This window comes from Passer domesticus, chromosome 2, assembly GCF_036417665.1.
Source record: "Passer domesticus isolate bPasDom1 chromosome 2, bPasDom1.hap1, whole genome shotgun sequence".
NCBI classification, from domain to species: Eukaryota; Metazoa; Chordata; class Aves; order Passeriformes; family Passeridae; genus Passer; species Passer domesticus.
The window spans coordinates 20,384,287-20,410,870 of NC_087475.1; the positions used below are offsets into that span (position 1 = coordinate 20,384,287).

A 26,584-nucleotide genomic window follows, 5' to 3' on the forward strand; every position below is an offset into this window, starting at 1 on the left:
CAGCTGTCAACCAGTTTCTGTATTGTACCAAAGACGGAAGAACAAGGCTTTTCTAAAAGACATCTGCAAGATTTTCTCTCGGAGGCTTGGGAGAAAGAGGTCAGGCACACAAGAATAGCTTAGACATGCTTAAGTGCACGGTGTTACTTAAGTCAGGATGTACCACTTCATGTTTATTTTGGAGTTACCAAACATTTCTATTAGAAAAATGCTTGAAAGCATATCAGAAAAGCTGCAGTCTGTGTCTTATTAAAAATGTGCTTATGATTGTGCTTATGACTGTGGAGAAGAAGTACAGGGAAAATGGACAGATTCAGGTTCTTCAGAGGCAAAAGGTGCAGTTTTCCAGCAATCTTCTTTGCTGAGTCATCTGCTCTGATATTTTAGGCAGTTACCTGGTGAGTGAACTGCTCGGTTGAGTGGAGGAAAGATGTTAGATGTTAATGGGCATGTCAGAGAGAAAATGCAGCTGAAGTTGCAGACTTGAGAGGAAAAATACGTGACTGGTTGGTGGAAAAAAACAGAGAAGGCTTTTAGTCTAGATTATGGTTTCATAAAATTCTTTGATGAAGGCAGCTGTGCAGTTCGAAGTTATGTCCTGTCAGGCTGATCACTTTATCCCAGAACTGTATTTCTGTTTACACTCTTCTCTTTGTGTGTTGGCTTTTTTTTTTTTTTTTTTTTTTTTTTTTTTTTTTTTTTTTTTTTTTTTTTTTTTGGTGATGGAGTCATTTGCAGAGCATATTCAGACCTACAGTCCTATAATCTAAATAATAGAGAGCAACCTGTGTACTATGTCTGAACACATACGGGCATGAACTTCAAAAACAAACATGTCATTCTGACTTGTTGCTTAAAGATTCTCTGCTCCTTTTAAGCTTCCAGCTAGGGCTGGCTGATGTTGAATTAGGCTGGTGAAGTGTTGCCTCTCATATGGAGAGAGAAACAGAAGATATTCTTCGTGTCTGTGCTGCCCTTGTCCTCCTTCGGTTGCCCCACAGAGTGCTGAATAGCTTTAGGCAGATGTAATTACCAGTGCCCATTCTTCAAGGGAGCTTGACTTTTCTGGACTTCTCCCAAGCCTGGATGGTTTTGCAATAATTTACAGGCTGTTTGTATAACTGTGCAGTGCTTTGGGAGGAAGATGAGGCATTTAATTTACCTTGTGTTTTGTAAAGCATAGGAGTATTTGAATAAATTAAATTCTCAAACACTGTGTTTTGACTCATAGAAGACAGTGATTATAAGTGATATATATTTGCAAAATGAAACAGAATTTTTTAAAGAAACGTTTCTTGAGCCTTTAAAGATTAGGAGATTTCATTGGCCCTACCTACCACATGATTTTCCAAAAATATTTTAGTTTATTAGTCATGTGTTCCATTAGCATAATAAAAACCTATGTTAATGTGACCTAGCAGAGATTTTATCAAACCCATCAAGTGTTGAAAAGGAATGTCTTCTTTAGTGCACAGCAATTGGGCAGAGTGATTGCACTCTTTCATCTCAGCAACCTGTTGTGGCATTGCAAGGTGCAGATGTTGCAAATGACTGTTTTTAGCTAGACAGTGAGCACCAAGAACATATGGGGGCCTTGAAGACTGTCAGAATAAAAACCTGGGTTTTTTTTCATTTATTGTAATTGTATTGTAATTGTTTTTTCATTTAATTATAATTTATAAATTATTTTTCATAACTCTGTTTTCGTTCCTGAAAAAGGGGAATAATTCATGTGTTCATGCAGAATTCAGTTAAGAAACTTTTGCCTAATTTGTGGTCATTCTTAAAAGTCCCATGCTGCACTTGGTTTTTGTGGTCTGCAGGAAACAGGACATGTATTCTGTTACCTTAACATTTTCTTAGTGATATAATTTTTGCTTCCCATTCCTGTTTTAATATTAAGAGTTAGGATTTCAAATTTTTTATGGTAGACATACTAGTGATATTTTTGTTTATGAAAATGCTCATGATTGAGAAATGACTTAAGATAAAATACCCCTAAACTCCACCATAAAAACCTATATTTCTCTGTCTGTACTATTTTGCCTGTAGAATATTTTATATATTATATGTTCGTGAGAATTGAATGGCATACTTCTGTGCTTGTAAAGTTTCTTTTGCATTATCAGGGTTGGAAAGGAATTAGTTTTGTTGTATACATTGTCTGGTTTTGAATGCTGTTCTTGATCACTTTTATCTATAAATGACAACAGCTTTTTAAAAAATGCAAATGTTTACTTGCAGTTTTTCAAATAACATTTGTGTGACTCTTGCTGGTTTGGTTTTGTTTGAGTTAAGCTACACAGTTTGACTTGTAATACTGTGCAAACCTTTAGTCTGAGGTTACTAAATGTGGTTAGTCAAGAGCAAGGCATCAGAAGAGCCAGAACAGGTGAAAGAGAAAAAAAAATGAAGTAAATTCCAGTAGTTAAATACTGGGGTAACACAGAAGTTTTGCATATGTAGCCCATGTGCATATAAATGCTATAAAAACATTGATCATAGTACATGCTTTAAGATATTGAGGTCCAGTTGTTGACATTGAGGTAATGCCTTTATCTATTATGATTGCTTAATGACTTACAAAAACTACTCTGGCAAAAAAAAAATCCTTGCTGAATTCAAACATACTTCATGAATCACAAGAAAGGGTGTTAACTGTGTAATTCCTTTAATCTGTATTGCTAAATGTGCTGCACATTTGTTAATGGTTTTTGTCTCATGCTTCTATGTGAATACACTCACGCAGTCATGGGTGTGCATATGTGTTTAAATACAAATGTATGTACAGGTTGTATGTGTGTATATAAATAGACATGCACATATATGGGCAAAATATATGGCAGTGTGCACAAAGATGTTTGCATACAGCAGGATGCATAACTGCTAAGTAGTCTAATTTAACTGGTTTTTATATTAAGGTGCTTCTGCTAATAATTTTTAATGTCAGTGGACATCCTTTGACTGCAGATGGATGTGCAGAACAGATGAATCATAAGTTTACAGTGAAAAAAAAATTAGTATGCAATGACAGTACAGATGTTGAAATTTAAACTAAAACAAGAGTGAAGTTTATTAATTGTAAGTCTGCCATGCTGTGATAAAAGGCAGGTTGGTGGGTTTCTTACCGCCCAGCTGATGTGCATCAGAGTTTTTTCATTATCAGCAGCTGCATCAGATTATAGTTACTGACAGGACTGATGTTTGTTTTTTAACATGGTTAGAATGAAAAACAAATTCTTTCTCTCCCTGTACTAATCTGTGCTCTTTGAGATGAGTTCTGGAAGTCTTACTTTAACCTTGTCTTCGTGCTTGCTCTTCTCTTTGAGTGATGATTACTTCTCTGGCCCAAGCTGAATACTGGGAGAATAGTTTTTTGTGCAGGTTCTCACAGGTGGGATATACAACAGCTGAAGCTTTTGGTTTGCTCCCCAAGCATAACTGGTACCTTACAGAGATGTAGCATATCTCATGCTGTTTTCCTCTATAAATGTTACCAAATAGGTTGTTATTGCAGCTGTTCAAAAACATGGAATGTCTTGTCCTTTAGTCGATCATATTGTAAACACAGCCTCGTCATAAGGAGGAGATGAGATGTGTTGGAAAAGGGGCTCTGCCAGTGCATTCTCCAAGTCTGCTGGAGTAGCAAGATGTGGGAGATAAGATGCATGTTGTCCATGGAGGTCTGCTCTCTGACCGATGGTGTGGGAAGAGAATTAACATCAAGTACTGTACAGAGAAAGTAAACTGGGAAAAGCAGGCAAGGGTGCATTCCCCCCTGCCCCGCTTTGTGCTTTTTGTTAGTGGAATCCTAGTGTTTTTGCGACAATACTTGATTAAATGGCTTCAGACAGAATTGACTTCTTGTTTTGCATGTCTGTATCCCTTTTAAGGAATTGTGCTCTAGGGAAAATAAAGATATTTGAAAGGTTAGAGATGTCCAAGAAAATGGCCTTTTGGTGAGAAGAACCTGTGGTGTTTTTTTCTAGCAGTAAAAGAGATGGCTCTGTTTATTAAACTCTGCATACCATATGATGCTTCATATTTTTCCATTTGATTTCCTGTAGGGTGATTTCACTTGGAACAGCATGTCAGGGCGCAGTGTTCGGCTGAAGTCAGTTCCCGTTCAAAGCCTCTCGGAGCTGGAGCGTGCTCGGCTGCAGGAAGTGGCTTTTTATCAGTTGCAGCAGGACTGTGACCTGGGCTGTCAGATTACTATCCCCAAAGGTAAGGGCTTGATAAGCTGTCTCTGTTTAGATTGTTAAGCCACTGATTTCATATCACAGCAGTAAACACTGGGTTTTTTTAATTCCACAGATACTGTCTTCCATTTCAGTTTTGCTTAACCACAGTCATTATGTAAAAATGATGAGTAAAGTTGTTTGTCTGCTGTGTCCAATTTGGGCCACCTGGGGGTGGGATCATCTGATCAAGGGCAGATGTCTACAGGGTAGATAATCTAAATCAGACCCATTCATGCCAGGATGTCTTGATACTCAGCTGAGAGAAAAATGCCTTACTTACAGTTCCTTATATCCAGAATTAAATGTCTGTGTAGGTCAGGTAGATCATACCATAGAAGTGGGTTTTTTCACTCTGTATAACATTGTGAAGGAAGCCAGCTGCCACTAGGTCAGGTAGGCAGTGAAGGCATTTATGTCAAATAATATGACTCCTACCCAAGTTTTCCTAAGACAGAGCTGCTTATATTCTAGAAAACGAGTTAATTTTCAGCATAAAACATCAAACTCCTAGGAAACAGGAGATTGAAATGTAAAGGAGAAGCTCAGCTATTGGAATCCTGATGCAGGATATGTGCATGTGGTAGACCTGTACTTAGGTTGCCATGGAAGAGATCTAAACCTCATCAATGAGAAAGTTTCTGTTGTTTCCTGTAGGCTGCAGATCAAGCATAGCAGAGATAGCTGTTGTGCAATCATCTGCAAATCTGGCTTTCCTGTTGTTTCTTTGCAGTTGTATACTTACATAAGGAATAACAAAGGATCACTGAATTCTTGCCTTTGACCAGAGGTGCTGTGTGGTAGCATATGCACAGTGATGCCACAGGAGCAATTTTTAAATGAATCTAAGTTAAGCAGAAAAAAAGTTCTCCAGCACATGAAATTAATGACATGGAAAAGAACAAATGTGAAAGAGACAGGCTTTTGTATTTATCAGCTTTTTAGGTTCTGCAGAAAACTCCTGCTAAAACCAACAGTATAGGAAAGCATCAGTTTGCAGCGAGATGGATTTAATCAATTACTTCAAGCCTCACCAGCTTCCCTGGTCCCTCAAAAAAAAGTTTGATCAACAGGAAATGAATTTTATAGGATATTCTTAGGAGGAACTGGAACACTAAGGGGCTTCCATTAATTTCTGGCAGTCTGAACTGCCAATGGCTGTTCCTGAGGAAGATGAAAAGACACATATGGAGGTCCTACATGTGTGGATGGATGTGTGGTAATATCATCCAAGACAATCTAGTACAGACATTCATAGAATATCTTAGTTTGGAAGAGACTTTAAAGGTCATCTAGTCCAACCCCCTTGCAATAAGCAGGGACATCTTCAACTGGATGAGGTTGCTCAGAGTCCCATCCAATCTGGCCTTGAATGTTTTCAGAGACTGGGTATCTGCCATCTATCGGGGCAACCTGTTGCAGTGTCTGATCACCTTCACCATAAAATATCTTTTTTACACCTACTCTAAATCTACTTTTGTTCTAAAATCATTACCCCTTTTCCTGATGCAACAGACCCTACTAAAAAGACTGTCCCCATCTTTCTTTTGATCCCCCTTTCATTACTAAAAGGCTATGCTAAGATTTCTCCAATCTTCTTTCTCTGATCTGAACAACCCCAAGTCTGTCACCCTGTCTTTGTAGGAGAGATGCTCCAGCCCTCTGATTTCTGTGTTCCTCCTCTAGGCATGCTCTAACAGGTCCATATCCTTCCTGTGCTGAGGACCCCAACACTGTATGCAGCACTCCAGCTGGGGTGTCACCAGAGTGGAGCAGAGGGGCCGTGCTGGCCAGTCTCTTTGGATGTAGTGTAGAATGTGTTTGGTTTTCTGGCTGCAGGAGCTCATGGCTGGCTCAGCCTCTCATCCACCAGCACCTCCAATTCCTTCTCAGCAGGGCTGCTCTGAATCTGTTCATCTCCAGCCTGTGTGGATGCCAGGAGCTGTCCAGGTGCAGGACCTCATGAGGTTTTCCTGGGCCCAGTTCTCAAGCTTGTCCAGGTCCCTCTGGATGTGACCCATCCCTCAGGTGTGGCAACCACACCACTCAGTTTGCTGTCGTTGCTAGATTTTCTGAGGGTGTACTCAGTGTCACTGTCTGTGTCACTGATGGAGATGCCACGCTGTGGTGGTGCCAGCATGGACTCTTGAGGCACAACACTTGTCACCTGCTCAGAAACTTTGAGCTTTGAGGAGTGAGTATTGCTTTTGTGTTCTGCTTGCTGTTTCCTGCTGGGACCGCCATGAAAGGCCAAATATTTGGGGAGTCTTTCATGTTTGAATCACACACAAGAACTATTTTTATTGTCACAGCATGTATCTACAGGGGTAAATATAAATAATGAAATTACTTTTAGATATATTGAGTCTGAAAAGTGTAATTGTAAGCACAGAAACTGAGTAAGAATATAATTTTTTGTTAAACGTTTAAAAATAAAAGGCATTTTAAAAAGTCAGGAACTCCAGGCTACTGTTTGATTGCTACTGTTGGCCCCATCATTTCATGTATCTCTTGGCTCAGTTTGACTGAGAAATAAATTTGCTCTTCAGTTCTGTTCTCCAGTTTGGATGTACCAGTGAGATTATTGATAAGAGGCAAATAATTTCACATCTACATTCTTGCTTTGAATGACCAGATAATGAAATTTTCTGTGTTTTAAGGTATACATCACAAAGGAATAGCTAGTACAAATGAATTTTAAAATGTTGCAATACCATCTATTGAAGGATGAAGCTAGAATTAAGGTACATTTAGTATTTAACTGTCCGTCATATTTCAAAGCTTGGCACCAGTTTTGACAACAGAAATAAATAATATTTTGAAGTGGATATATCTAATAATCACTCTGTCAATCCATCATGCTACATCTGTGCTGGTACTTTGATAGGAGAGTAAGAATCTGCCATATTCTGAATTATTGCAGGTTGGTTTAGGCCCTTTGCAGAGACACTCTGAAGTCCACTTCATGTTCCTATCATTTTTAAATGCGTGGAATGAAAGTTTATGACAACAGTTTACAGGTAGCCATCCAGTTAATCATCTCAGTCAAATATCATGTGTAAACTGGGAATTTCAAGTTTTATCCATGTGAAACTAGCTTGGGCACTTTGGGTATGCAAGACTGCAAATAAAATAAAATAAAATACCATCACAACCATCAAGTCCAAATGAGACTCAAGTTAAAAACAGACTGTTAAGACTGTGACATTTAGAACTAGTACTGTCTGAGAGAGCTAGAGGAGCTCTGTATGTCTGGAGAGATCCAGAAAAATGAAAAATGTACCCCACAACTGTCTTCTACTTCAGAGAATGCCATATGAAAATATTCATGAGAAGAGCCAAGTGGAACTATTTATGTATTAGAAAATTTAGAAAGCTGTGTATAGAGTTGGACTTCTTTGTCGTTCTTTGGCTATTTTTTCAAAACTTGCTAGGGAATTATATTAGAACATGCATATGCCTGCTGGGCATTTGCTTCCTGCAGGCATTTGAATAATTACATTTACTGGCATAGGTATGGTGAAAAGTAAAAATTCATTGTTAATGTTTTGTGCCAAATGCGCTTACATGGAGGTTAAACCAGAGTACAGATGCCTCTGCCTTATCTTTACAACCACAGAAGTGCTGTTACTGGTTGCTTCTTCATAATGCTTCAGTCCTCCCATGCCCAGAGGGTCCCTTTGTCACAGCTAGTGCCATTTGCCTCTTCCAGGGCTCATCTGGTTATTCCCACACTTGCGTAGAAATGCACAGGCTGAGAGACCTCATATGTAATCCCTCTCCTTCAATACTGTGTTGTAGCTATTACTGTTAATGAAGAACATTACTAACATCTCCTAGTAAAATATCCTGTGGTCACAGAGGAGGGATCACCTCCCACAGGAATGTCTTTATCCAGCATGTCATTTAAAATTTGCTACAATTGCACTAAAGTAGGTTATTCGAATGAATTCAAGTTGATCAAGAGGTACTAGTTTTACATATATGATGAGATGTTTCACATTTGTTTCTTGTTGTCTTGTTTTTCTGCCTTTTATCTTTCAAATTCTGTAATCAACTCCTTTTTTGCTCCCATGTCATCCCCCCATTTGCCACCAGAAATTAGACCAAGAATCATTTATCTTGTGTTGGTTAATGTGCTAAGTTGCAAGAGGATGTAATTTCCAGGCAAAGCATTGCACAGTTTCTTTACCAATGCAATTACTTTGTGAAATATTTTTAATTTGCTGACATTCTGAATGTCACAACAGTACCATTCTGCCGATGCTTCTTTGCAGTTCATGTTTACAATATAGCGTGTCTTTTCTCATTTCAGGAAAGTCAATCTTTTTAAAATAGGAGAAAAAAAATGATGATACAACTCACTTCAGGTGTGCCTATTTTTTGGTGACATTACGATTTTGTGTATGTCCTTGCATAAAAGTAGTGAGAAAAATGAACCTTTTACAGAAGGTCTTCACAAGCAAATGCTAACTCAAGTTAGATGGCAGAGTAAATCTGGGATCAGAGCAGCAGAGGAGCTCATTTTCTTCTGTTCATTGGCTCCAAGGTATCTCTTGAGCTGAGAGGTTGTTGGATGAGTTTTGATTGGATCAGTTTCCTAAATACCACATGTTTATATTGACTCTCTTAACAGTCCTGTCCCACTTCACTGACCCTGTATTTGGAAGCAGGGGTAGGAATTGTTAGGAGTTGAGCAAATGGAGAATTAGGGCTTCAACCCTAATGCAGCTCCTAGAGCATCTGCCTGGGTTTTGAAGGCATGATGGGAACCTGTTGGTGAAGGGGCTTGGATAGGATTTGAGACTCAAGGATCACATTTGGGTGTTCTCTTTATTCAAGAAGAGAAAATGACTTCTTGTGTTCTTTCCAGTTCCTAAAAGGATGTTTTCTTCTCAGCTTTGCAGTGGGGCTGGAGGATTTGTGGAGAGCACGAATCAATAAGGAGAGCATTTGGGGTTATATGTGGTTTACTGGTGGTTATGCTGGTGCTGGGTTGACAGTGGGACTGGATGATCTTGAATGTCTCTTCAAACCTAGATGATTCTTTGATTCTGTGATGTTTTGAGAGAGAGATTTTTGTCAAATCTGGTTCTCAGGTCACTTGTTTAGTTGTAATGAATACGATCTAAGGGTAGCTTTAGAAGCCTAAATGCAGTCCCAGTCATTTAAGAGAAGTCATTTTAAGGGAAGCTGCTGCTGCTGCTGCTGCTTGAACATGTGCTGGTGGATGTTTTTGCATGGGAGCTTTGTGCCATGTGACACTGTGCATCTGCTCACATGGAGTGAGCATTGGTCTCCTATACACTTGCTTTAGTAAAGGTGAGTTTGAAGGAGCAGGGCTCAATAAGTGTGTGATTACAGACTGAGAGCTGAGACAACCTTGTCTCCGAAATGAAGGAAAACATGGCTGGGCTTTCTGAATTTTTACCATTCATTTGTGTACTTTGCCCCCAGTACATTCCAGTTAAGCTCTGAATAGAAATGGGAATTAAGAGTTACACAAGTCTATGCTTCTTGTTTATTTTGGCAGGGTGTGCTTCTTTCAATCTCTTTTTTGCTTACATTACTTGCTGTTATATTTCATTATTAATTTTCCTTAACACTGAGAGTGACTATGATTTTTATCTGGGCTTGCATTTTTATGAGGGCTCCAAACTGGTCATTGTTTTTAATCATTGACCATGTTGTATACATTATAGCTGTTGTGGCAGTGGAAAACATCTAAATAAACTGTAGCTTATACATTGTGGAGTTACAGGCTCAGGGATGGCTGCTTTTGAATTGGTGTCAGGGTATCTTGTGAGTGAAGAGGCTTATTACCACCCCTCTTAATGCCAGCCTCTGCTGATTCTTCTCATATAAATACTGTCTCTGGCATGGGCTTGTGAGTCCATGGATTTTCTTTCAATGTAGTAGAGTTCATGAAGATTATAGTTAAGTAAGGCTGAGATAAATTCTCCTCCTTTATGCTACATTTGTAAATCTTGGCTATGCTCTAGCAGACAGACTGGTCAGAGATAAAAACTGTTTAACTTGCTGATTTTCAGACTGAAACTTCCCACCTGTGCCCTCCAATTCAAATATTTCATGGAAAAATGTATTTTTCCAGGGATTCCATTTTCATGCTAAGAAAACAAGACCAGATATCTCTCAGTCTGGGGGAAAAAAAAAACCAACAACAAACCAGAAGTAAAATTGAATTAATGTTTTAAGCTAGGAGAAGTCCCAGCTGCTGCAGGGTAGAGGTTGTGAGACACAGTCTTGAACTATGTTACACAGGCATTTATCAAAGTGAAGGTGACAGGAGTTTTTCCAGGCAGAGAGATAAGAAAACAAGTAAAAAACTTTTTTTTCCCTACCATTAAGGAAATTTGAAGAATTTTTTTGTTGGGATTTTTTCTTTCAAATTCACTTTTTTGCCACTGTTGAGAAAAGAACAAAATGGAAATATAACAAGATTGCCAGAATATAATTTTTCTAACATTGTAACAGGGGAAATACTTTATTATCTTTAAAACTTAAGAAGGAGGGATGTTCCTTTTTTAAAATTTTTGCTGTGAGACAGTTTTTTTAATAAAAGACTGTGCTGTGCTCAGCAAATTGATTTCCGAGATTTTCTTGTATCACATAGCAGGCTTTACATGTCTGTTTACATCAGGAAAACTTTATTCAACTTAGCAATTCTGTCAGAGGTAAGCTAATAGGTTTAAAAGAAAAAGGTTTTACTCATTAAAAAAAATCACTACAAACAAAAAAAACCTTGTCTTTTTACTAAATAGTATTTTGTAAATAACTAGGAGCTTTGATTAAGAAGCAGCATGCATTTTTGTTGTGGAGTATGAACACAGAACAGAGGTAAAAAATATTGTAGGCTTCACAGGAAAATCAATGGCACTGATGATGTAAATATGACAAAATAAGTTTATGGCTTAGCACATTTAAAATAAAGATTTGTGTAATTTCTGAGAAGCTGCTGTTGTGTTGGTGTATTTTGTGGAGAGAGAAGAAAGGAATGAGGACAGGGATGGACACTGGAGGAATACTGAGCTGTGGAGCTTGTTGGGCAGGAGCCCTGATGTGCAGGAGTCTTTCAGTTCCCTTCATGGTGAAGGACAGAGATCTTGCTTAAATTCCTAAGGAAAACAAGGAAATATTACAATCAGCCTTTCTGTATGCAAATATCATGAAAAGTTAGAAAGATAGAATCATGACCAGGGTATTTCATTACTAGGGCAATTCCTTATTTAGATGCTGTCTGTTGTTTATTTAGGGTACTGCTTTTGAAACGTCAGATCCAGAGACTGCTGCAGGATATATTTTATGTTATATATACCACATATATTCAAGGTTGTGTCCCATAGAATTAAAAAATTTCTTCTGAGACAAATAAAAATCCTATCTAATGTAATTTCTTTAGGAGTGCACTTGAAATAGCTATTGACTTGAAGTACATGTAAGTATATTTGGTATTTTGTCTGTATTAGTGTCAGACATGAAAATCTCAGCTTTCATTTTAAAACATTGATCTTGACCATTGGCCATATTCAAAGTTGAGACACGTGGTAGAGAGAATCAGTGTTGGGAAGCAAAATATACATAGAGAGGCTCTAAAACTGCTTTGCAAAATTAGGTGTATTTTGGTTTTTTTCCTTTGAGAGAACACTGGTGTAACAAAGACATTCTTGGATGTGTTCTGCCAAATCTGTCTTTAACACTTCATGGAGTACTTACCCTTTGATTCTGAATGCCCATCTAGGCTGTCCTAGTTTTGCCAATAGTCAAATGTATATGTCCAGTGATTTGATAGTGACTTATGAATTCATGCTGTATTGTGGTTCAAAGCCAAAGAATAAATACCAATAAATATATACCAAGGAAAAACTTTTGAACCTTTATTAAGAATACTGACATTGCAGCCTACAAGTTTCCATGTTCTGCTTGCCTTTGCAGAGCTTTGCCAACATGTAACATCAGTATAACGTGTATTCTTCCAGTATACTTCTTCAAAAATTTCAGTTGAAAATCAGGCTTAGTTCTGTTATCTTGTGTGTGTTGCTCCTTTCAGAAGTGCATTAGGGAACATTCCTGATGATTTTTTTTCTTGCCTTAGGTAGAAAAATTTTCTCTGGTTTTTCCACAGGCATGGTTTAAGTGCAGTTGTGGTTGGTGCCAGAAGTGTAATGTCTCTAGATACTGATTAGGAAAGATAAAGTGACTCCAGATAGATTTATTTTATCAGAGCTGTGGTACTATATATATCTTTGCATTAGGCTTTTACACTGAAAAGGCTGCCTTGAGATTTAATGGAGATGTAATCTCCTGCTGAAGGATTTTAAGAATAGATTAGACAGATGTCCATGTGACTCTATTTCTGTGCAGGAAGTCAACCCAAGTGTTCTTTGCAGAGCTCCTTGTGTCTTTTTTTCTGTGTGGTTTACATTTTCAACACCTGTTTCTGTTATGATTGATGATACAAAGGACAGGTAATTACTACAAAGACACATTATTAGAAGTAAGATCTGTTGGTCATTTTTCAGAGGAATAACAGCTCAGTTATTTGAGCCACCAAACTGTCCAGTGAGAGACTGCTGCACCATTATTTCACTTCCATGCACCGAGAGCTCCTCTCATTTCATTTCTTCATCACAGCTCTGAGCAGGATTACTGTGGACTAGTTTAATTAGTCCCAGAGAGAGTAAGTTATGAAAGCTGTTTTATTTTATTTTGTGGCTTCTTCTTTAAGGTGAGAGTCCAAGGACAGACTTACACAAAGGAGTAGTAACAACAAGGCGATGCTCAGAAGACAGTGGAGATCTGGAGTGCCCTGAACCATATCTGGCTTGTCTCCTAAATTCCAGAGGGTTAGAGGAATTTCCTCTTCCTTTGAAGAGCTCAACTCATGCTGACACTGAGATTTGAGATGTGAAGAAGCTAGGTTGCTTCTTTGCCTGCCAGCCCAGGTGTGCAAGTGACTTTATTGATAACAGTAAATCCAAGGCCAGCTACAATCTGGTGATTGGATCTGTTCTGGCCCAGGCTCACCCTGCAGTGTTTGGATTGAAGGTAGCTCTCCTTATCAAATTGAGTAATTTTGACAAGCGATAGCATCAAACTACTCTCTCCCCTCCACATTATAAAATTACTTTTTATTTAAGTAGTTGAAGCCAGGAGGCAGTAAATCTCTCCTACTCCGCCCCGCTTCCCCAGTGGACTGAAAGCAGTTTTAAAGCTTGTATTTGTGTTTTTCTATCTCATTTCATTTGGTTTTTTGAATTTTTTTCAGTACAGCTAAAATTTGTGGTGGTCAAACAGAACCACGTGCAGGTCCAGCAGAAGCTGGATGACTACTCCAGTGATTTCTCTGCATATGTTATGAAGTAATTATCTAGTATATGTTTCTGTGCTTTAAGAACATTACTCCTGAATAAAATATTTTCATTGACTGTAGTTGTTTTCATTTATTAATATAGATAATTTTTAACCTGGGTTGTTTTTTTTAACCTGTTTTAGTGTTGACAGTTTTCCTGAGTTATGAAAATACTCTGAGAAGGGGGTGTTGTTCAGTCTTTCTCAAAGCTTTCAAACCTCTGCCCATCATCACAGTTTCTGAGTGTCTTCCACTTAGAGAGAGGGGCAGCCACAAGGCCCCTGATGTATCACAGGCTATTTAAATCAGGAACTTTCCTGGGTTTGGAGATTAGGGAAACTCCTGTCACACTGTATACTGCTGTAATGTGAAAAAGTAGTGTCTGTCTCTTGTCTTGCACCTGCTACTTGATGTTACTGTTTCATGAATCCTGTAATCAGTGTCAATGTAGCAAATATGCCCTGAAGCCCAGAATGAGTGGTTCCCTCTAATTTTCCTATGCCTAGACACATTTTTTACTTCCATTATTGGCACAAGGCATGTGCTCCATCAAAAGACCTGGACTGCTTTCTGTGGCTGTTTTTTTAAGGACTCTGTTGGGGGGTGGAGGTGGGATTTTGATATTATTTTGTTAGATTACTGTGATTTGGGATTTCTTATGACACAGGCAGTGCTGTGCTAATGTAGGTGCTGAAGCGAGCAGAGCTGTGTATGAGTTGAAAATCTGAGTGTGTTTATGCACAGGGAAGTCAGACCTGGCATTGTGTATCTGTTTTCCCTTTTCAGGAATCTGCCTGCTTTTTGCTATTTTTCACTAACAGCCACATACAAGGGCATTTGACCTTTCCTTTGTAATCCTTTAAAGACCTTTCCTTTGTAATCCTTGCATGTTTTTTTTTTTCAGTTACTTCCACCACCCCAGCTATGTATGGCAGCAGCAGCTATTTTCCTCATTCTGACATAGAAAAGTACTTGGGCAACTGTTTATTTTTGTGTCAAAATGAGTTTTTTCCTGGGGTCCAATTAAAGACTTAACAAATCAGCTCGCAAACAGTTATAATTTAGTGTTTGGATACTAAAATTCCTTAAATATCTTGTTCTTCAGAGCTTGTGTAATGCAGCCATCTTAAATATATTATTAGTTAAAAAATACTTAAATGGCAAAAAACTTATATATGTTTTCATTACAGTAATGGCAAAATAACTGAAGAGGGTTTTTTCCCTTGTTTTGCCAACACAGTTACTTCCAGTCAATAGTCCAAATGCAAAAAGATTAAGGAATACCTTTAACAGCAACAACAAAAAAATTAAAAGGAAAGATAGGAAACTTAATTCTTAGTTTTGTTGTGGTTCAAAAAATTCTGCAACTATTAAAAATTCTGTTATTTTAAGGATATTTATACATAGCTTGCACAAACAAGGCAGGCATCCACTTTGTACTTGCTGAAGTGTTTCTTTTGGTGCAGCTGTGCTGTGCTCATCTGTAAGACCTGCAGCTTCCTGCACAGCAGGAGTGCAGTGGCCTGGGCAGGCCTGGGAAGCTGCTCCTTCCCAGCTCTTCTCCTTGCATGGGTGGGCTCTGACATCCCTCTCCCTCTGGCTGTGCCTTCAGGAGCCCTGACCTCGCTCCAGAGCTCAAATCCCATATTCCCTGTCAAGTTGAGTTTGGTTCTCACCCTTAGAATATGTTGCACCTGCATTTGCCCACCAGTTAATGCAAGTCTCTTTATGACAGAGAATAATGGAAGAGCATATTTAAAAATACAGAATTAGTTATTTCTTTACAACGTATATATTGGAGACTAATTAAATTCTTAAACACACCAGGGAACATGCAGGCAAATGCAGTGGAAATGTCATGTTTTCTTATGGTTCCTCTAGCCACAGGAGTTGAGTAGTATTTGTATCTGAATTAAAGCAGTGACCAAAGTAAGTTGTTTTTTTGTTAGTTGTGGTGGTGGAGGTCTTATGTTTTTTTTTTTTTGTTTTTTTTTTTGTTTTTTTTAATTTTTGTGTTGTTGTTGTTGTTTGGTGGGTTTTTTGTTTGTTTGTTTCTGTTTGGTTGTTTGTGGGGTTTTGTGTGAAGGAGAGTTAATACCTGTTTCACTGCAGTTATAGTCTGTATTTTTGATAGAAATAGGCCTTGCAAATAGGTTTCAATTTTTCTAGATTTGAGTCTAGTTTGGAAACACACTTTTCACATTTGTTTTCCTAAAAGACAGGGCAGTCTACTGGTAATGTGCTCAGCAAGTATAAATTCATATATTACCTTTGCCTTCAGAATAGATGTTCAGTATTAACTGATGTGTATAAAAGGATCTATTAGTACCTGGCAAGCAAATTATGTAGAATTGGTTGTTTGGGTTTTTAAAAAAAAATTGTATCAGAACCACAGGAGGTTATTTGATTAATAAAACTGTAGTTTCATTTATGTTATTTGATAAATAAAGCTGTAGTTCCTGTAGGGATGCAGCTTTCTTTTGAAGTAGGTGAGATTTCCATCAGTTTTGCCTTCTAGAAGAGTTCCGTGGAAACTTATACATATATTCTAGATAAATAATTTAATTTCAAATTATTTGAAATCAAGATTTCAAATTCTTACTGTTCAACACTAAAGAAATTGTGTATAGTGCAGCTTTTAAACTTTCAGCAGCTCAGTGACTCAAAACCTGCACAGCTGAGCTTTGTAATTTGTCTGCGTTTCATTTTAACAACAGTAGTGCCTTAGCCCAGAGGCACTGAAGCCTTGGTGTGAAGAAGATCCGCTAACCACAGGTTATCAAAGAGCTGCTGGGATGTGGAAGAGGTGAATTAAAAGCACACTTTTGTCTGCTGCTTGTGGGTTTCCTCAGGTGGTTGTAGTGTATGCACCACGTGTTGCTGAGAGCGTTGTTTCCTGCGCAGTCGTCTTTCCCCACAGCTCTCCTGGTTTCTCACAGTGCCCTGAGAAGGGTTTGGCTCAGGTGCTGCTCCTGTCCAGCCCTGTCCCCCAGTGCACAGCCCAACAGGAGGGATGTCCCTTCTCCTGAAAAACTGGCTTTGATTTTAGCTCTGCCCTTTTCATGCTGTTTCTTCTGCCACAAGCACATTTTTCAGGAACTTCTCAGAGAAGGGAATGCTGAAGCTTGTTTGCTGCATCAGAGGAAAGCTGCCTCTGTTGTGCGTGTGGTGCCTTTAGTGAGCAGCCTGAACATGGTGCTGTGGGCTGAGGTGAGCATCTATCAGCCAGATGTCACCTGGAAGGTCATGACTGCAGCTGTGGGATATTCTTGAATGATTATGGCTTTTCTTCCATCAGCTGCTGGCTGACAAGAACAAAGAAATGCTGCTTTAAGTCAAAGTGAAATAAAGTGTGGAACATAGACTATAAAGAGAAGTGGGACAATAGTCCAAGGCTTCTGAATAAATAGAGTAATCTGCATCACTGATGGAGGTCTTGTGTGTGTATGGCTAAGGCAAAGGATGAGTGTGATAAGAAATACCTGAAGGCTCAGTCTTCCCCTTTTCTTATTTCTTCATGTGCCAAAATCCTGTTTCTCTGGTTGAATTTTATCTTCCATCTGTGTTGCAGCTGGCAGTGCTTTGGAAGTTGCTGCATGGGGACAGGGCATTTCAACAAGTTTTTAAAAATAAATATTTCAAGATGGACATTTATAGTCACAGAAATGGCTAAGTGAAACCAGCACCCACTTCTTCAACAGAGCAGCCCCAAGTGTATATTCAGAAGTAAATTTTCTTTGTATAGTGACCCAAAGAAGCATCTGCAACCACAAACACTGTGCCACTGTCAATGAATGAAGTGCAGTCTTGCCTTTATTGTGCTCTGTCAACAGAATTTAGCAGTGTTTTCTGATTGACACTCTCAATTACTTGCAGTATTGCACAGGCTAGAGAGACTGCAGCTTGACATTTGGCACACGAGCTGGCTGTGGGAGGCTGGCACTTGGGAAATTAGTTGCTCTGGATGAGTGAAGTGAACCAACAAGTGCTCAAGAGAGGTTTGACTTTGTGCTTTGTGGTGCTATTGGTAGTAATTTTTAAGACAGAATTGATTGCAATCTTAGAAGATATATTCTAATTTTTTTTCTTTAAGTGCTGTTAGATCCAGTTAATAGTGTTTATTAAGAAAAATGGCTATGAATAGAATTAGAATTACTGTGAAGAAGTAGGCTAGAAATCTCACAATATCAACCTTTTTATCCGTTTCTGCTTTTATAATTGAGCTATAGGTCTGATAATAATTACTGAGATAGATCCTCTTTTTATAATGTGTTAAAATAACCCTTAATTGTGGAACTTGACAAACATTCTTCCCGAAACAGACAAGAAACTAATTTCTCTTAAGCAAAGGAACTTGCCAATAAATTGCAAGTTCTCTTTGTTCTCCAACCCTGTCAGCAGCATATCATCTCTTATGTCAAAAGCCCACTGAGTTAAATTAGTTTGAAGGATCTGTATGAATTTATGAATTATGCTTTTGTGTAATAAAAAGTGTCCTTGCATGTAAGTAACATAAAAGGAATGTCATTCTTATAGATAATCCACCAGTCCATGTATAAGGAAAGTGCTGAAGAATCCTATTTTTGTTACAGGTTCACTTCAAGTATATTTGAGAGGGTATTTTTTTCATTATCTGAAGCCTAATACTATAGTACTGTCCCAGAAATTATGTACAAAGTTTGGGCGCTGTTGTACTTTTTTACTGCATAATTTATTAATTAGTAAAAAGATATTGGATTAGGATTTCACAGGATATTGACTATTAAGTGACATAATCTGAAGCTGTTGGCCAAGACTTCCTGAATATTAAATTTGTGTGCCACTAACTTTATAATTGAGCTAATTCCCTATACCTAATTTGTGATGCTTTAGCTTATGCTGAGTAACACTTCTACCTACCAAATAGACTTGTTAATCTCCATAAATATAAATTGAATAAAGAAGTACTGGAAGTAAACAGTAACAAGATTCAGCCTGCACTCTCATTCAGTCATAGAAGGTGGGTGGTTGGTAGGTGGCCTTGTGCAAAGCAACAGAACAACAAGTTTAAAAATGTACAAAGTTCTCTTTCTTTCTTTTCATGTTTTAACTGTTAAAGCTGAAATTTATGTATCCACAGTGTGAAAATGACTTCTTATTACCTAGATTGTAGAACTACGGTCTCACTTAGAGAGAAATCTAAGCCTGCAAATGGTCTGTAGAAAATCTGGGATTTGATAGTATAAATGCTTAAAAAATTGTGCTAGTGATGACACTGTAGGTGAATTTCAACTTTAACCCAAAATATTTAATTTTATTTATTTGATAATCTTAGAAGTCAGATTGTTCAATTCTTGTAAAAAGTCTGTAGATCAGTACAAATAGTCTTGTATTCTGTAGGCTGTGTGGTTCACTGGCAGAGTCCTAAAGAGATGACCTAATTTTTCAAATAGAAGTCTTTTTGGCATTAACTGAACCTGGAAGTGCTCACCACTTTGGAAAAACAGGTCACATAGCAATTTAATGTGCACTCAGGAGTTTGATTCTAGACTCTTGGTCTTTTAAATATTCATTGTGCTAGTCTTAATAAATAGATGCCTAGGGAGTGATGTATGCATTGCAGTGAAAAATGCAGCAAACATATAAATTAGTAAGTGCTGTACAGATCAAGTCCATTTCGGGAAAACAAACTGATCTGCACAGCTGCCTGCACAGGTGTCCTTCAGGAAAACAGAATGGGTTAGCAAAGGAAAAAAAAAATGCAACCTCCTTCTCTGTGATTGTTGTTGTTTGAGTGCTTCTCTAGTCTTGCTAATGTTCTTGAGTGGAACCTGTTGAAGGAGCAGTGTATTGTTGATCTACAGAAAGAAGACATAAATTGACAATTCACTGACACAAAAGGCTGAATAACAGCCCAACAGCTTTTATCATTATGTGGTTTAGACTTTTCCAAAGTGCAAATTAAAAATAACAATCCATCCATACCTTATAGCACTTCAGACTGATACAATACTGTTTTGCAGAAGTATTTGCTAATAAGTTAAAAAACATACAGTGGGTATTAAGTGTGGGTAGTGATGCTTTGCATGTTTCTCAATAATGTTTTGGATATTAATTATATTTTCAAAACCACACTGCAGCTAATAAATACTAAGCATTATTATTATGGATGGGATTCATTTAGTATGCAAAACTGCTGGGGTTGCATAAGTCTTTAAACACATTATGAATATTTCAACAATGTTCATGCCTGATGTGCCCTGTATTAACAGTCATTTGAAAACATATTTATATGTACAGAGGATAGACCGTAATTTATCATGTCTTTTGCTGGGGAGGATGAGAACTTGAACTGAGAACTTGAACTGACCTCAGACCTCTTGGCAGATCTTCTGAACTCTAGCTTTTTACTCACATTCTTCTCAGCCTTATTTTCATATGTAACTCTTTAGGGGTAAACTGTAAATGTAAGTGATCATAGCAAAACACTGCATTTTGCATGAAATTTTGATTCATTCTCTCGAGACTTCAGTGGGATGTCAGAATATCAATAAATGGGTTTTTGGAGAATGTGGCTCTGTGACTCCAAGGAAATACAAATCATCTGTCAAAAAGAGTCTGTGAAGTAGTAATTTGAATTTGTAACATGGATATTATAGCTATAAAGCCAAAATACAATGATAGCAGGGAACCTTATAAAAACAAGCTGTACTGTCAGGTGTATGTAAGCAGGCTACCAACTATTCACATTGCCAAGAGGTGAAAGAATTTCTCTTAAAAACTCAATCTTAACAACAGGAAATGTCAGAAGGTGTGAAAAGTCTGGGCTTTTCATCAATCAGAATATGACTTTGAATTATAGCCTTGTCATGTGGCTAAGAAAAAAGGAAAATCTGATCATAGACCATATCAGGCAATGAATTACCACCATTATACTGCTGGGCTCTCCCCCAGAATACCTTATCCATTCAGTCAGCCTTATTTCAGAGAGATGAATTGTCACCAGAGCAGGGGTGGGAAAAGGGGAGTTAACACAACCAGCACTTGGCAATTGTACATCGAGACAGGAACCAAATATCCAGGTTGTGGGTGCTGGGAGTCCTTCTATCCAGGAGGGCTGCTGGTATCCTGGGGTGCATCAGGAATATCAGGGGAGGTGATCCTGCCTATCTTTTCAGCCTCAGTGAGGCCACATCCAGAGTGCTCTGTCCACTTGTGGGCTCCTCAGCACAAGAGAGACAATCTGCTACTGACAAGGTCCAGCAAATGCCTACAAAGATGATGAGGGGTCTGGAGCATCTCGCTTATGAGGAGAGACTGAGGGACCTGGGCCTGTTTAGGCTTGAGAAGACCGAGAGGAGATCTCATCAGTCCACATAAATATCTCAAAGATGGGTGCCAAGAGGATGGCACCAGACTTCTTGCAGTGGTGCCCAGCAACAGGACAAAGAGCAATGGCCATAAACTAAAACACAAGAATTTTCACCTCAACGTGACTAAGAACTTCTTTACACTGAGGAGGTCAGAGCATTGGAACAGGTTGCCCAGGAGGTTGCAGATTCTTCCTCTCTGGTGACATCCAAAATCCACCCAGACAAATTCCTGTGTTACCTGCTCCAGGTGACCCTGCTCTGGGTGTGGTTGGACTAGATGATCTAGGAAGGGCCTAGAGGTCCCTTCCAACCCATTCTGTGGTTCTGTGGTATCCTGGAAATAACTGCAGAGTGCAAGTGTAGTCAGTTCAACCACCATTACAAAAAGTAAAAAGAAATGTTATTTTTAAAATAAAAGAGTATTAATTTGCTATTAAAAAGTCAGAATTTTTGAGCAGTCTAGTGGGTAATTTTCTGGACTTGGTTTTCAGAAGGATTTGAGGGAAAAGTATGGAGGAGTAGCTTGTGTTCTCTCATGACCCCTAATTGCAAAAAAGAGAGTTCATTAACAAAAATCCACTTCACTCCTTTGTGGTATGTTCCTTGCTATAAAAGACTTAAGACACTGGCTTATACAACTAGAAAAATGTGTTCAGACACATTACTTGGTGACTCTCTTGCCCTAAAAGTGAAATGGATATAGTGTGCTCATTTTTGATTTTTTGCCATATTACAAAACCAGTAAGGGAAAAAGTACATGTTCATTAAACTTTATCTCGAGCAGTGTCTATGTTAGCATATCAGTCCCTGTGGTAGACCCTTTATATTGCTTTGGAACTTAAAAAATTCCAAAGGTACAAGTTAAAGCAGGCCCCTGACTTAATCCCTGGTATTTGTTGAGACCTAATAAATAGAATTCTGTTTTGTTGACATTTCATTATAAAAGATGCTGCTGAAGGAAATAATGATAGCCAACCTTTTGATATGATTGTTTCAAGAACCAACCTGCCTCTGATATTGCTTAAAACCATTGGTCCTTAATACCTAAATGAAAACTTGGACCATATATTGGTTGTCAGAACAGAAATTTTTCTGAGGCTCTAATCCATCTGAACCAATCTGGACATGCTGTACTCAACTGCCAGCTCCCAGCATGAGCTCAGCTCAGATGGGTCATGGGAAGGTGGTCAGCTATCACCCAGCTGGTATGGCTGGTATGCAGAGCTTTGTCCTGGAGGTTAGTAATCCTCCCTTTCCAAATACTGCCTTTAGTTCCACACCTGAATCACAGCCTTGTGACCATGGATGAAGGCTTTAGGATAAACCTTCTAGGTTTATGGTGCATTGCTTTTAAGAGCATCCAGCAAAAAACCTCCCTTGTTAACTTTTCAGTGACCATGCGTGTGTAAATGTGACCAGCAGCATGCAGGGGATACATCTATGTTCCCCAATACAGCCTCAGCATTTGGGTGAGCAAAGCCACACTCCTTTGGGCCAGAGAACTGTGACAGCCCCCAGCTTTTGTGAAATGTGTCTCACACCCTTCCTGATCCCCAGTGCTGTGACCATCTCACTCCATGTTCCTACAGCTTGTGCAGCAGTTTGTTCAGGGTTACTTCACTTACTTCCTTTTTTTTGTTTTCTTTTTTTTTTTTGCCTCTTGCAGATGGACAAAAGAGGAAGAAGTCATTGAGAAAGAAACTGGACTCTTTAGGAAAGGAGAAGAACAGAGACAAAGGTAAAATCAGTACATATTTGGTGATCAGGTCTTCGTTTTGCATATGAGATTTCTTTGGTCTGATAGATACTTTTTGAAGTAGAATGTTGTTGAGCTGATATACTGTCTAGGAATTTATTTTCAGCTTAAAAAATATGTTTTATCTTTTTTCAGTATAAGTCAGATCTCTTCAACTGAAAGATTTTGGTTTTGATTTGTTTTTGTCGGTTTTGTTTTCTTTTTCCTTGAGAAAAAAAGGAAGACTTAAAGGACTGCATATTTTCTCCAGTTTTCTTTCTCCCCACTTTCACCATCCAGTGCAGAATGTGGTCTGTACATGATCCAGTTCTTTACCTGCAATTGTACTCTCAATTTGCAAAGCACATAAACCCTGCACTGCCCAAGCAAGTCAGTTGGTATGCTTTTCTTTCTTTAACCTTAGGAAAATAGCCATTGTTTAAAATACATAAATGCTTTAGTGCTACTGATCAGTTGGATTTTAGTGTACTCCACGTGACGTGGATTTACGGATATGGTTGTACTCTTTTGTTTGGACACTAATCAGCTTTCTGGGCTGGGCCCTAATCCCAAACCTGAAGTTGACCTGTAATTCAGAGCCATTTGAACTAAGTCTAAATACTGAGATGCTGGAAAGTGTCTGTGAAATTGCATGTAGGTAATTGTGCATCTAATTTTGAGTTCACTTCTGGAAAAGAAGTTGTGGAAAAATGGTTGTAAAACTCAGCATGGATATCCCAGTTTCACAAACATGCACTCACATCCAGGAATTTGTGACAGAAAAAGTGATCTGGTTACTCTGATGTCCTCACGTTGAGTCTAGTTTAGCAGAAGAGTGGAACTTTGCAATTCCACTGTAAAAATTAACATCCCCATTTCCAAATTAGTTTACACAGTTGTCAAGAAGAAAATATTATTATTTTCATTTTTATTTGTTTGATGAGTTAAAATACATTATTATTATTATTTTCTTGATTTAAAATTGGTTATGGAAAAGATTTGTATTAATCTTTTTTAAAACTGAATGTGCCCTGACACATTGGTTTGATAGATCCAGTGGCTTCCTGTATTATTACATTGCAAGCACCAAACTTCTAATTTGTTACAAGAATTACTTGATATATGACTGAGGCCGCATGCAGGAGGAATCATTAAGGAAGGGATTTAATGATTTAATGTCCTATTAATTCATTACACTTAGTTATGTTGTAATTAGTCAGTCATTGCATCGCTATGTTCATTCAGATAAGAGTGCAAAGCAACATCATTCTGTGCAAAACGTGCTCTGCTTTCAGTGTGTTTGCCAGATACTGATCTTCATAGGGCCTGTGAAGTGCTCTTCTGCATCAGAAAAAGCTAACCACATCCTGCATTGTAAAATGTTTTATCTCTCACAAATTTTTGGTGTACTGAGAGCTTTCATCTTTCCTCCCTTAGAGGTACCATGACTTTGGTCGTCTCTGTTGAAACTTTCTCTTTAGATGTTTGAGAGTTAAAATACATTTTGGCTTTTTTTTCTTACATTTTTTCATTACTGTGGCAGATTTTAGCAATGATAAACTGCTTTGATAATTCACCAAAGCCAGAATTTTGCTGTGTCACCCCAACTTGGTAGATCTTTGCAGCTGCACTTTCAGAGCTCCACTGATGCTCTTTGGTGCAGTGCCTTGAGAAGTGAGAGTGTCCTTTTGGTGATGGATACAAATCCTTAACCCAGACTTGGTCTTTATTCCACTAAATTCTCTGTTGCCAAAGATCTTTCAAACAATACTTTTTTTCTTATATTGCCTTGCATTCTTTTGCATTTCCTTATAGCCGTTGTTTATTTCAACCTTTGTTTCTAATAATTACAGAGCTGCACCAGTTGAGCACTTCAAGATAACATTATTTTCTGCCATTACACTTCTGTTCAGGGATTTTCTTTTGTGTCTACCTTGCATGGTAGCATTTATGCTTCATTCAGTTAGTAGGTTTGGGGATATACTTGATTTTTATTCTGAAGAGTTTTCTGATTGCACTTTGCCTTTTAGGGCTCACTAGTTGCCAGTAAAGACTATCACTTTGTACTTATTCATCATTCTTTAAATTTATCTACTTCCTGGTTTTCAGCCTTGCTCATACTATCTGGTTACTTATACCAAGCATTTTTAGAAATCACTATGCTGATTCTCCTAATTTTAATTCCTTTTTTCTTATTATTATTTGATGTTTCAAACATACTGCTTTTGTCCTTTTTTAATCCCATCTGCTTTTATCCTTTTTCTCCCATCTCTCACTGTCTTATTCTGAGTAATAGAGATATTTTACATTCACTCTCCACTTATAAAATATTAGGAGCACCCTCTGAGAGGAAAATACCCCAGCACTTTTCAAACAGTAGAATCTGTATTTCTCTCCTTACTTCAGGAAAAACTTGGGTTGGTCAGTAAGTGTCCAGGAAGTTGGAAGGAGTCACATTCTGAACAGGTTATGTCAGCAGAGTGAAAAGAAAGGCATATCTGCTCTTACTAATTGCCAACAGCAAATGTTAGGCAAAAATAGCCCAAGTAGCAGCATATGGCATCTTACTTGTCAGGTTTTCTGGCCATGGTTGGTCCTGGTGTATTTTCTCTGCCCTTCTGAGTTATTAAGGATCATCTGCCACTCGGATACTTGCTGAGTGGAATCTTAATGCACGACAGCAGAGGGAATGAACAACCAGGATTGCTGGTTTGTGCCATGGGGGCCATCAGCCTGGCACAGTGGTTGAAAGGTGGCTGTTTTCCTGTGGGAAGCAGCAGCACCAGCATCTCCTGCAGCCTCAGGATTGGGGGGACAGTATTGCCCAGCTTTCAGCTGATGAGTTAGCTCTGGAAAGAAAAATCTAAGGCCTTGTGCTGCTGGTCTCCATCAGGATGAGTCTGCTATGCTCACACCAGAATTGAGCCCCACCACCTTCCCTGAACAGTGGCCTCCATGTCACCTGAAGTCAGAATTAACATCCCTTAACATGCCTTTCACAGCAAGCTTGTTCTATAGAGAGGTTATTTTCCATTTCTGGGCAGCTGGTCCAAGACAAACACTCCTCACTCACTGTCAGCAGGGGTGTGCTGCACAAAAGCCTGGGAGCACACACCCACCCAGGCAGGTCCCTAGTCCTCATGCCTGAAAGGAATGCCTTCCTTCTGCTTATTTTGGGGGCTTTGTGGTGGGCTTTTTTCGTAACTAGTCCAGTTGCACTGTTGTGAGGAGAAAACAAAACCAGGCTACAGGACATCAGAGGGGAAGCAGGGAAGCTGATTACCAGATAGATCATAATGAGGAGATGCAGCTGCCTTGATGCAGACTTCATTTCCATCCCTTCAGCATCACTTTTGTAAACACAATTGCAGTTGGGAGAGTAACTAATTCCAAACATTTTGTGTTTTTTCTATCCCAGCCTGGGAGCCCCCACATACCCAGACAAGTAATGGCTGAGGGGACCATGTTGTTGGTCCTGCCCAGAGTATGGGCCACCTGAAAATTTCCTTTTGTGAAGACAGACTCCTGAAGGTTATCCTGACAATCATGCAGCACCATGTGATCATGTGTGTGGGTTGCAATCAAAGATGACAGGGATGTGCCTGGCACAGGAGGACACAGAGGTGGAAAGAAAGGGCCACCATGCTGGTCACCAGGATGCACAATGAGGCCTCACTGCAGCTCTGGCCTGACAAACCCTCTCCTGTAGCACTGACGTGCACTGAACTGCCCCAAGGTGTGGGTTTCTGAGGTTAGTCTCTCTGCAGAGATGCCCAAGACTGTTCTTCCCCACCCACCCCACCAGGTATCCATGCTTAAAAGGCACAACCAAAAGGAACGGTACTCATTTTTTCTATGACTTTCTGGAGATTTAATAACTTGTATT

The 26,584-nt window shown here is 38.8% G+C and overlaps 1 protein-coding gene across 4 annotated transcripts in view; it reads left to right on the plus strand.

Annotated features, from left to right (window-relative positions):
* Positions 1-26,584, plus strand: part of ARHGAP6 (Rho GTPase activating protein 6) — a 309,409-nt gene that overhangs the window by 245,935 nt on the left and 36,890 nt on the right. For all 4 annotated transcript variants that reach the window (XM_064407713.1, XM_064407714.1, XM_064407715.1 and 1 more), the window contains exons 2-3: positions 4,068-4,227; positions 22,630-22,701. In XM_064407713.1, the coding sequence (XP_064263783.1) occupies positions 4,068-4,227; positions 22,630-22,701 (232 nt within the window). The remainder of the gene's footprint in view (positions 1-4,067; positions 4,228-22,629; positions 22,702-26,584) is intronic.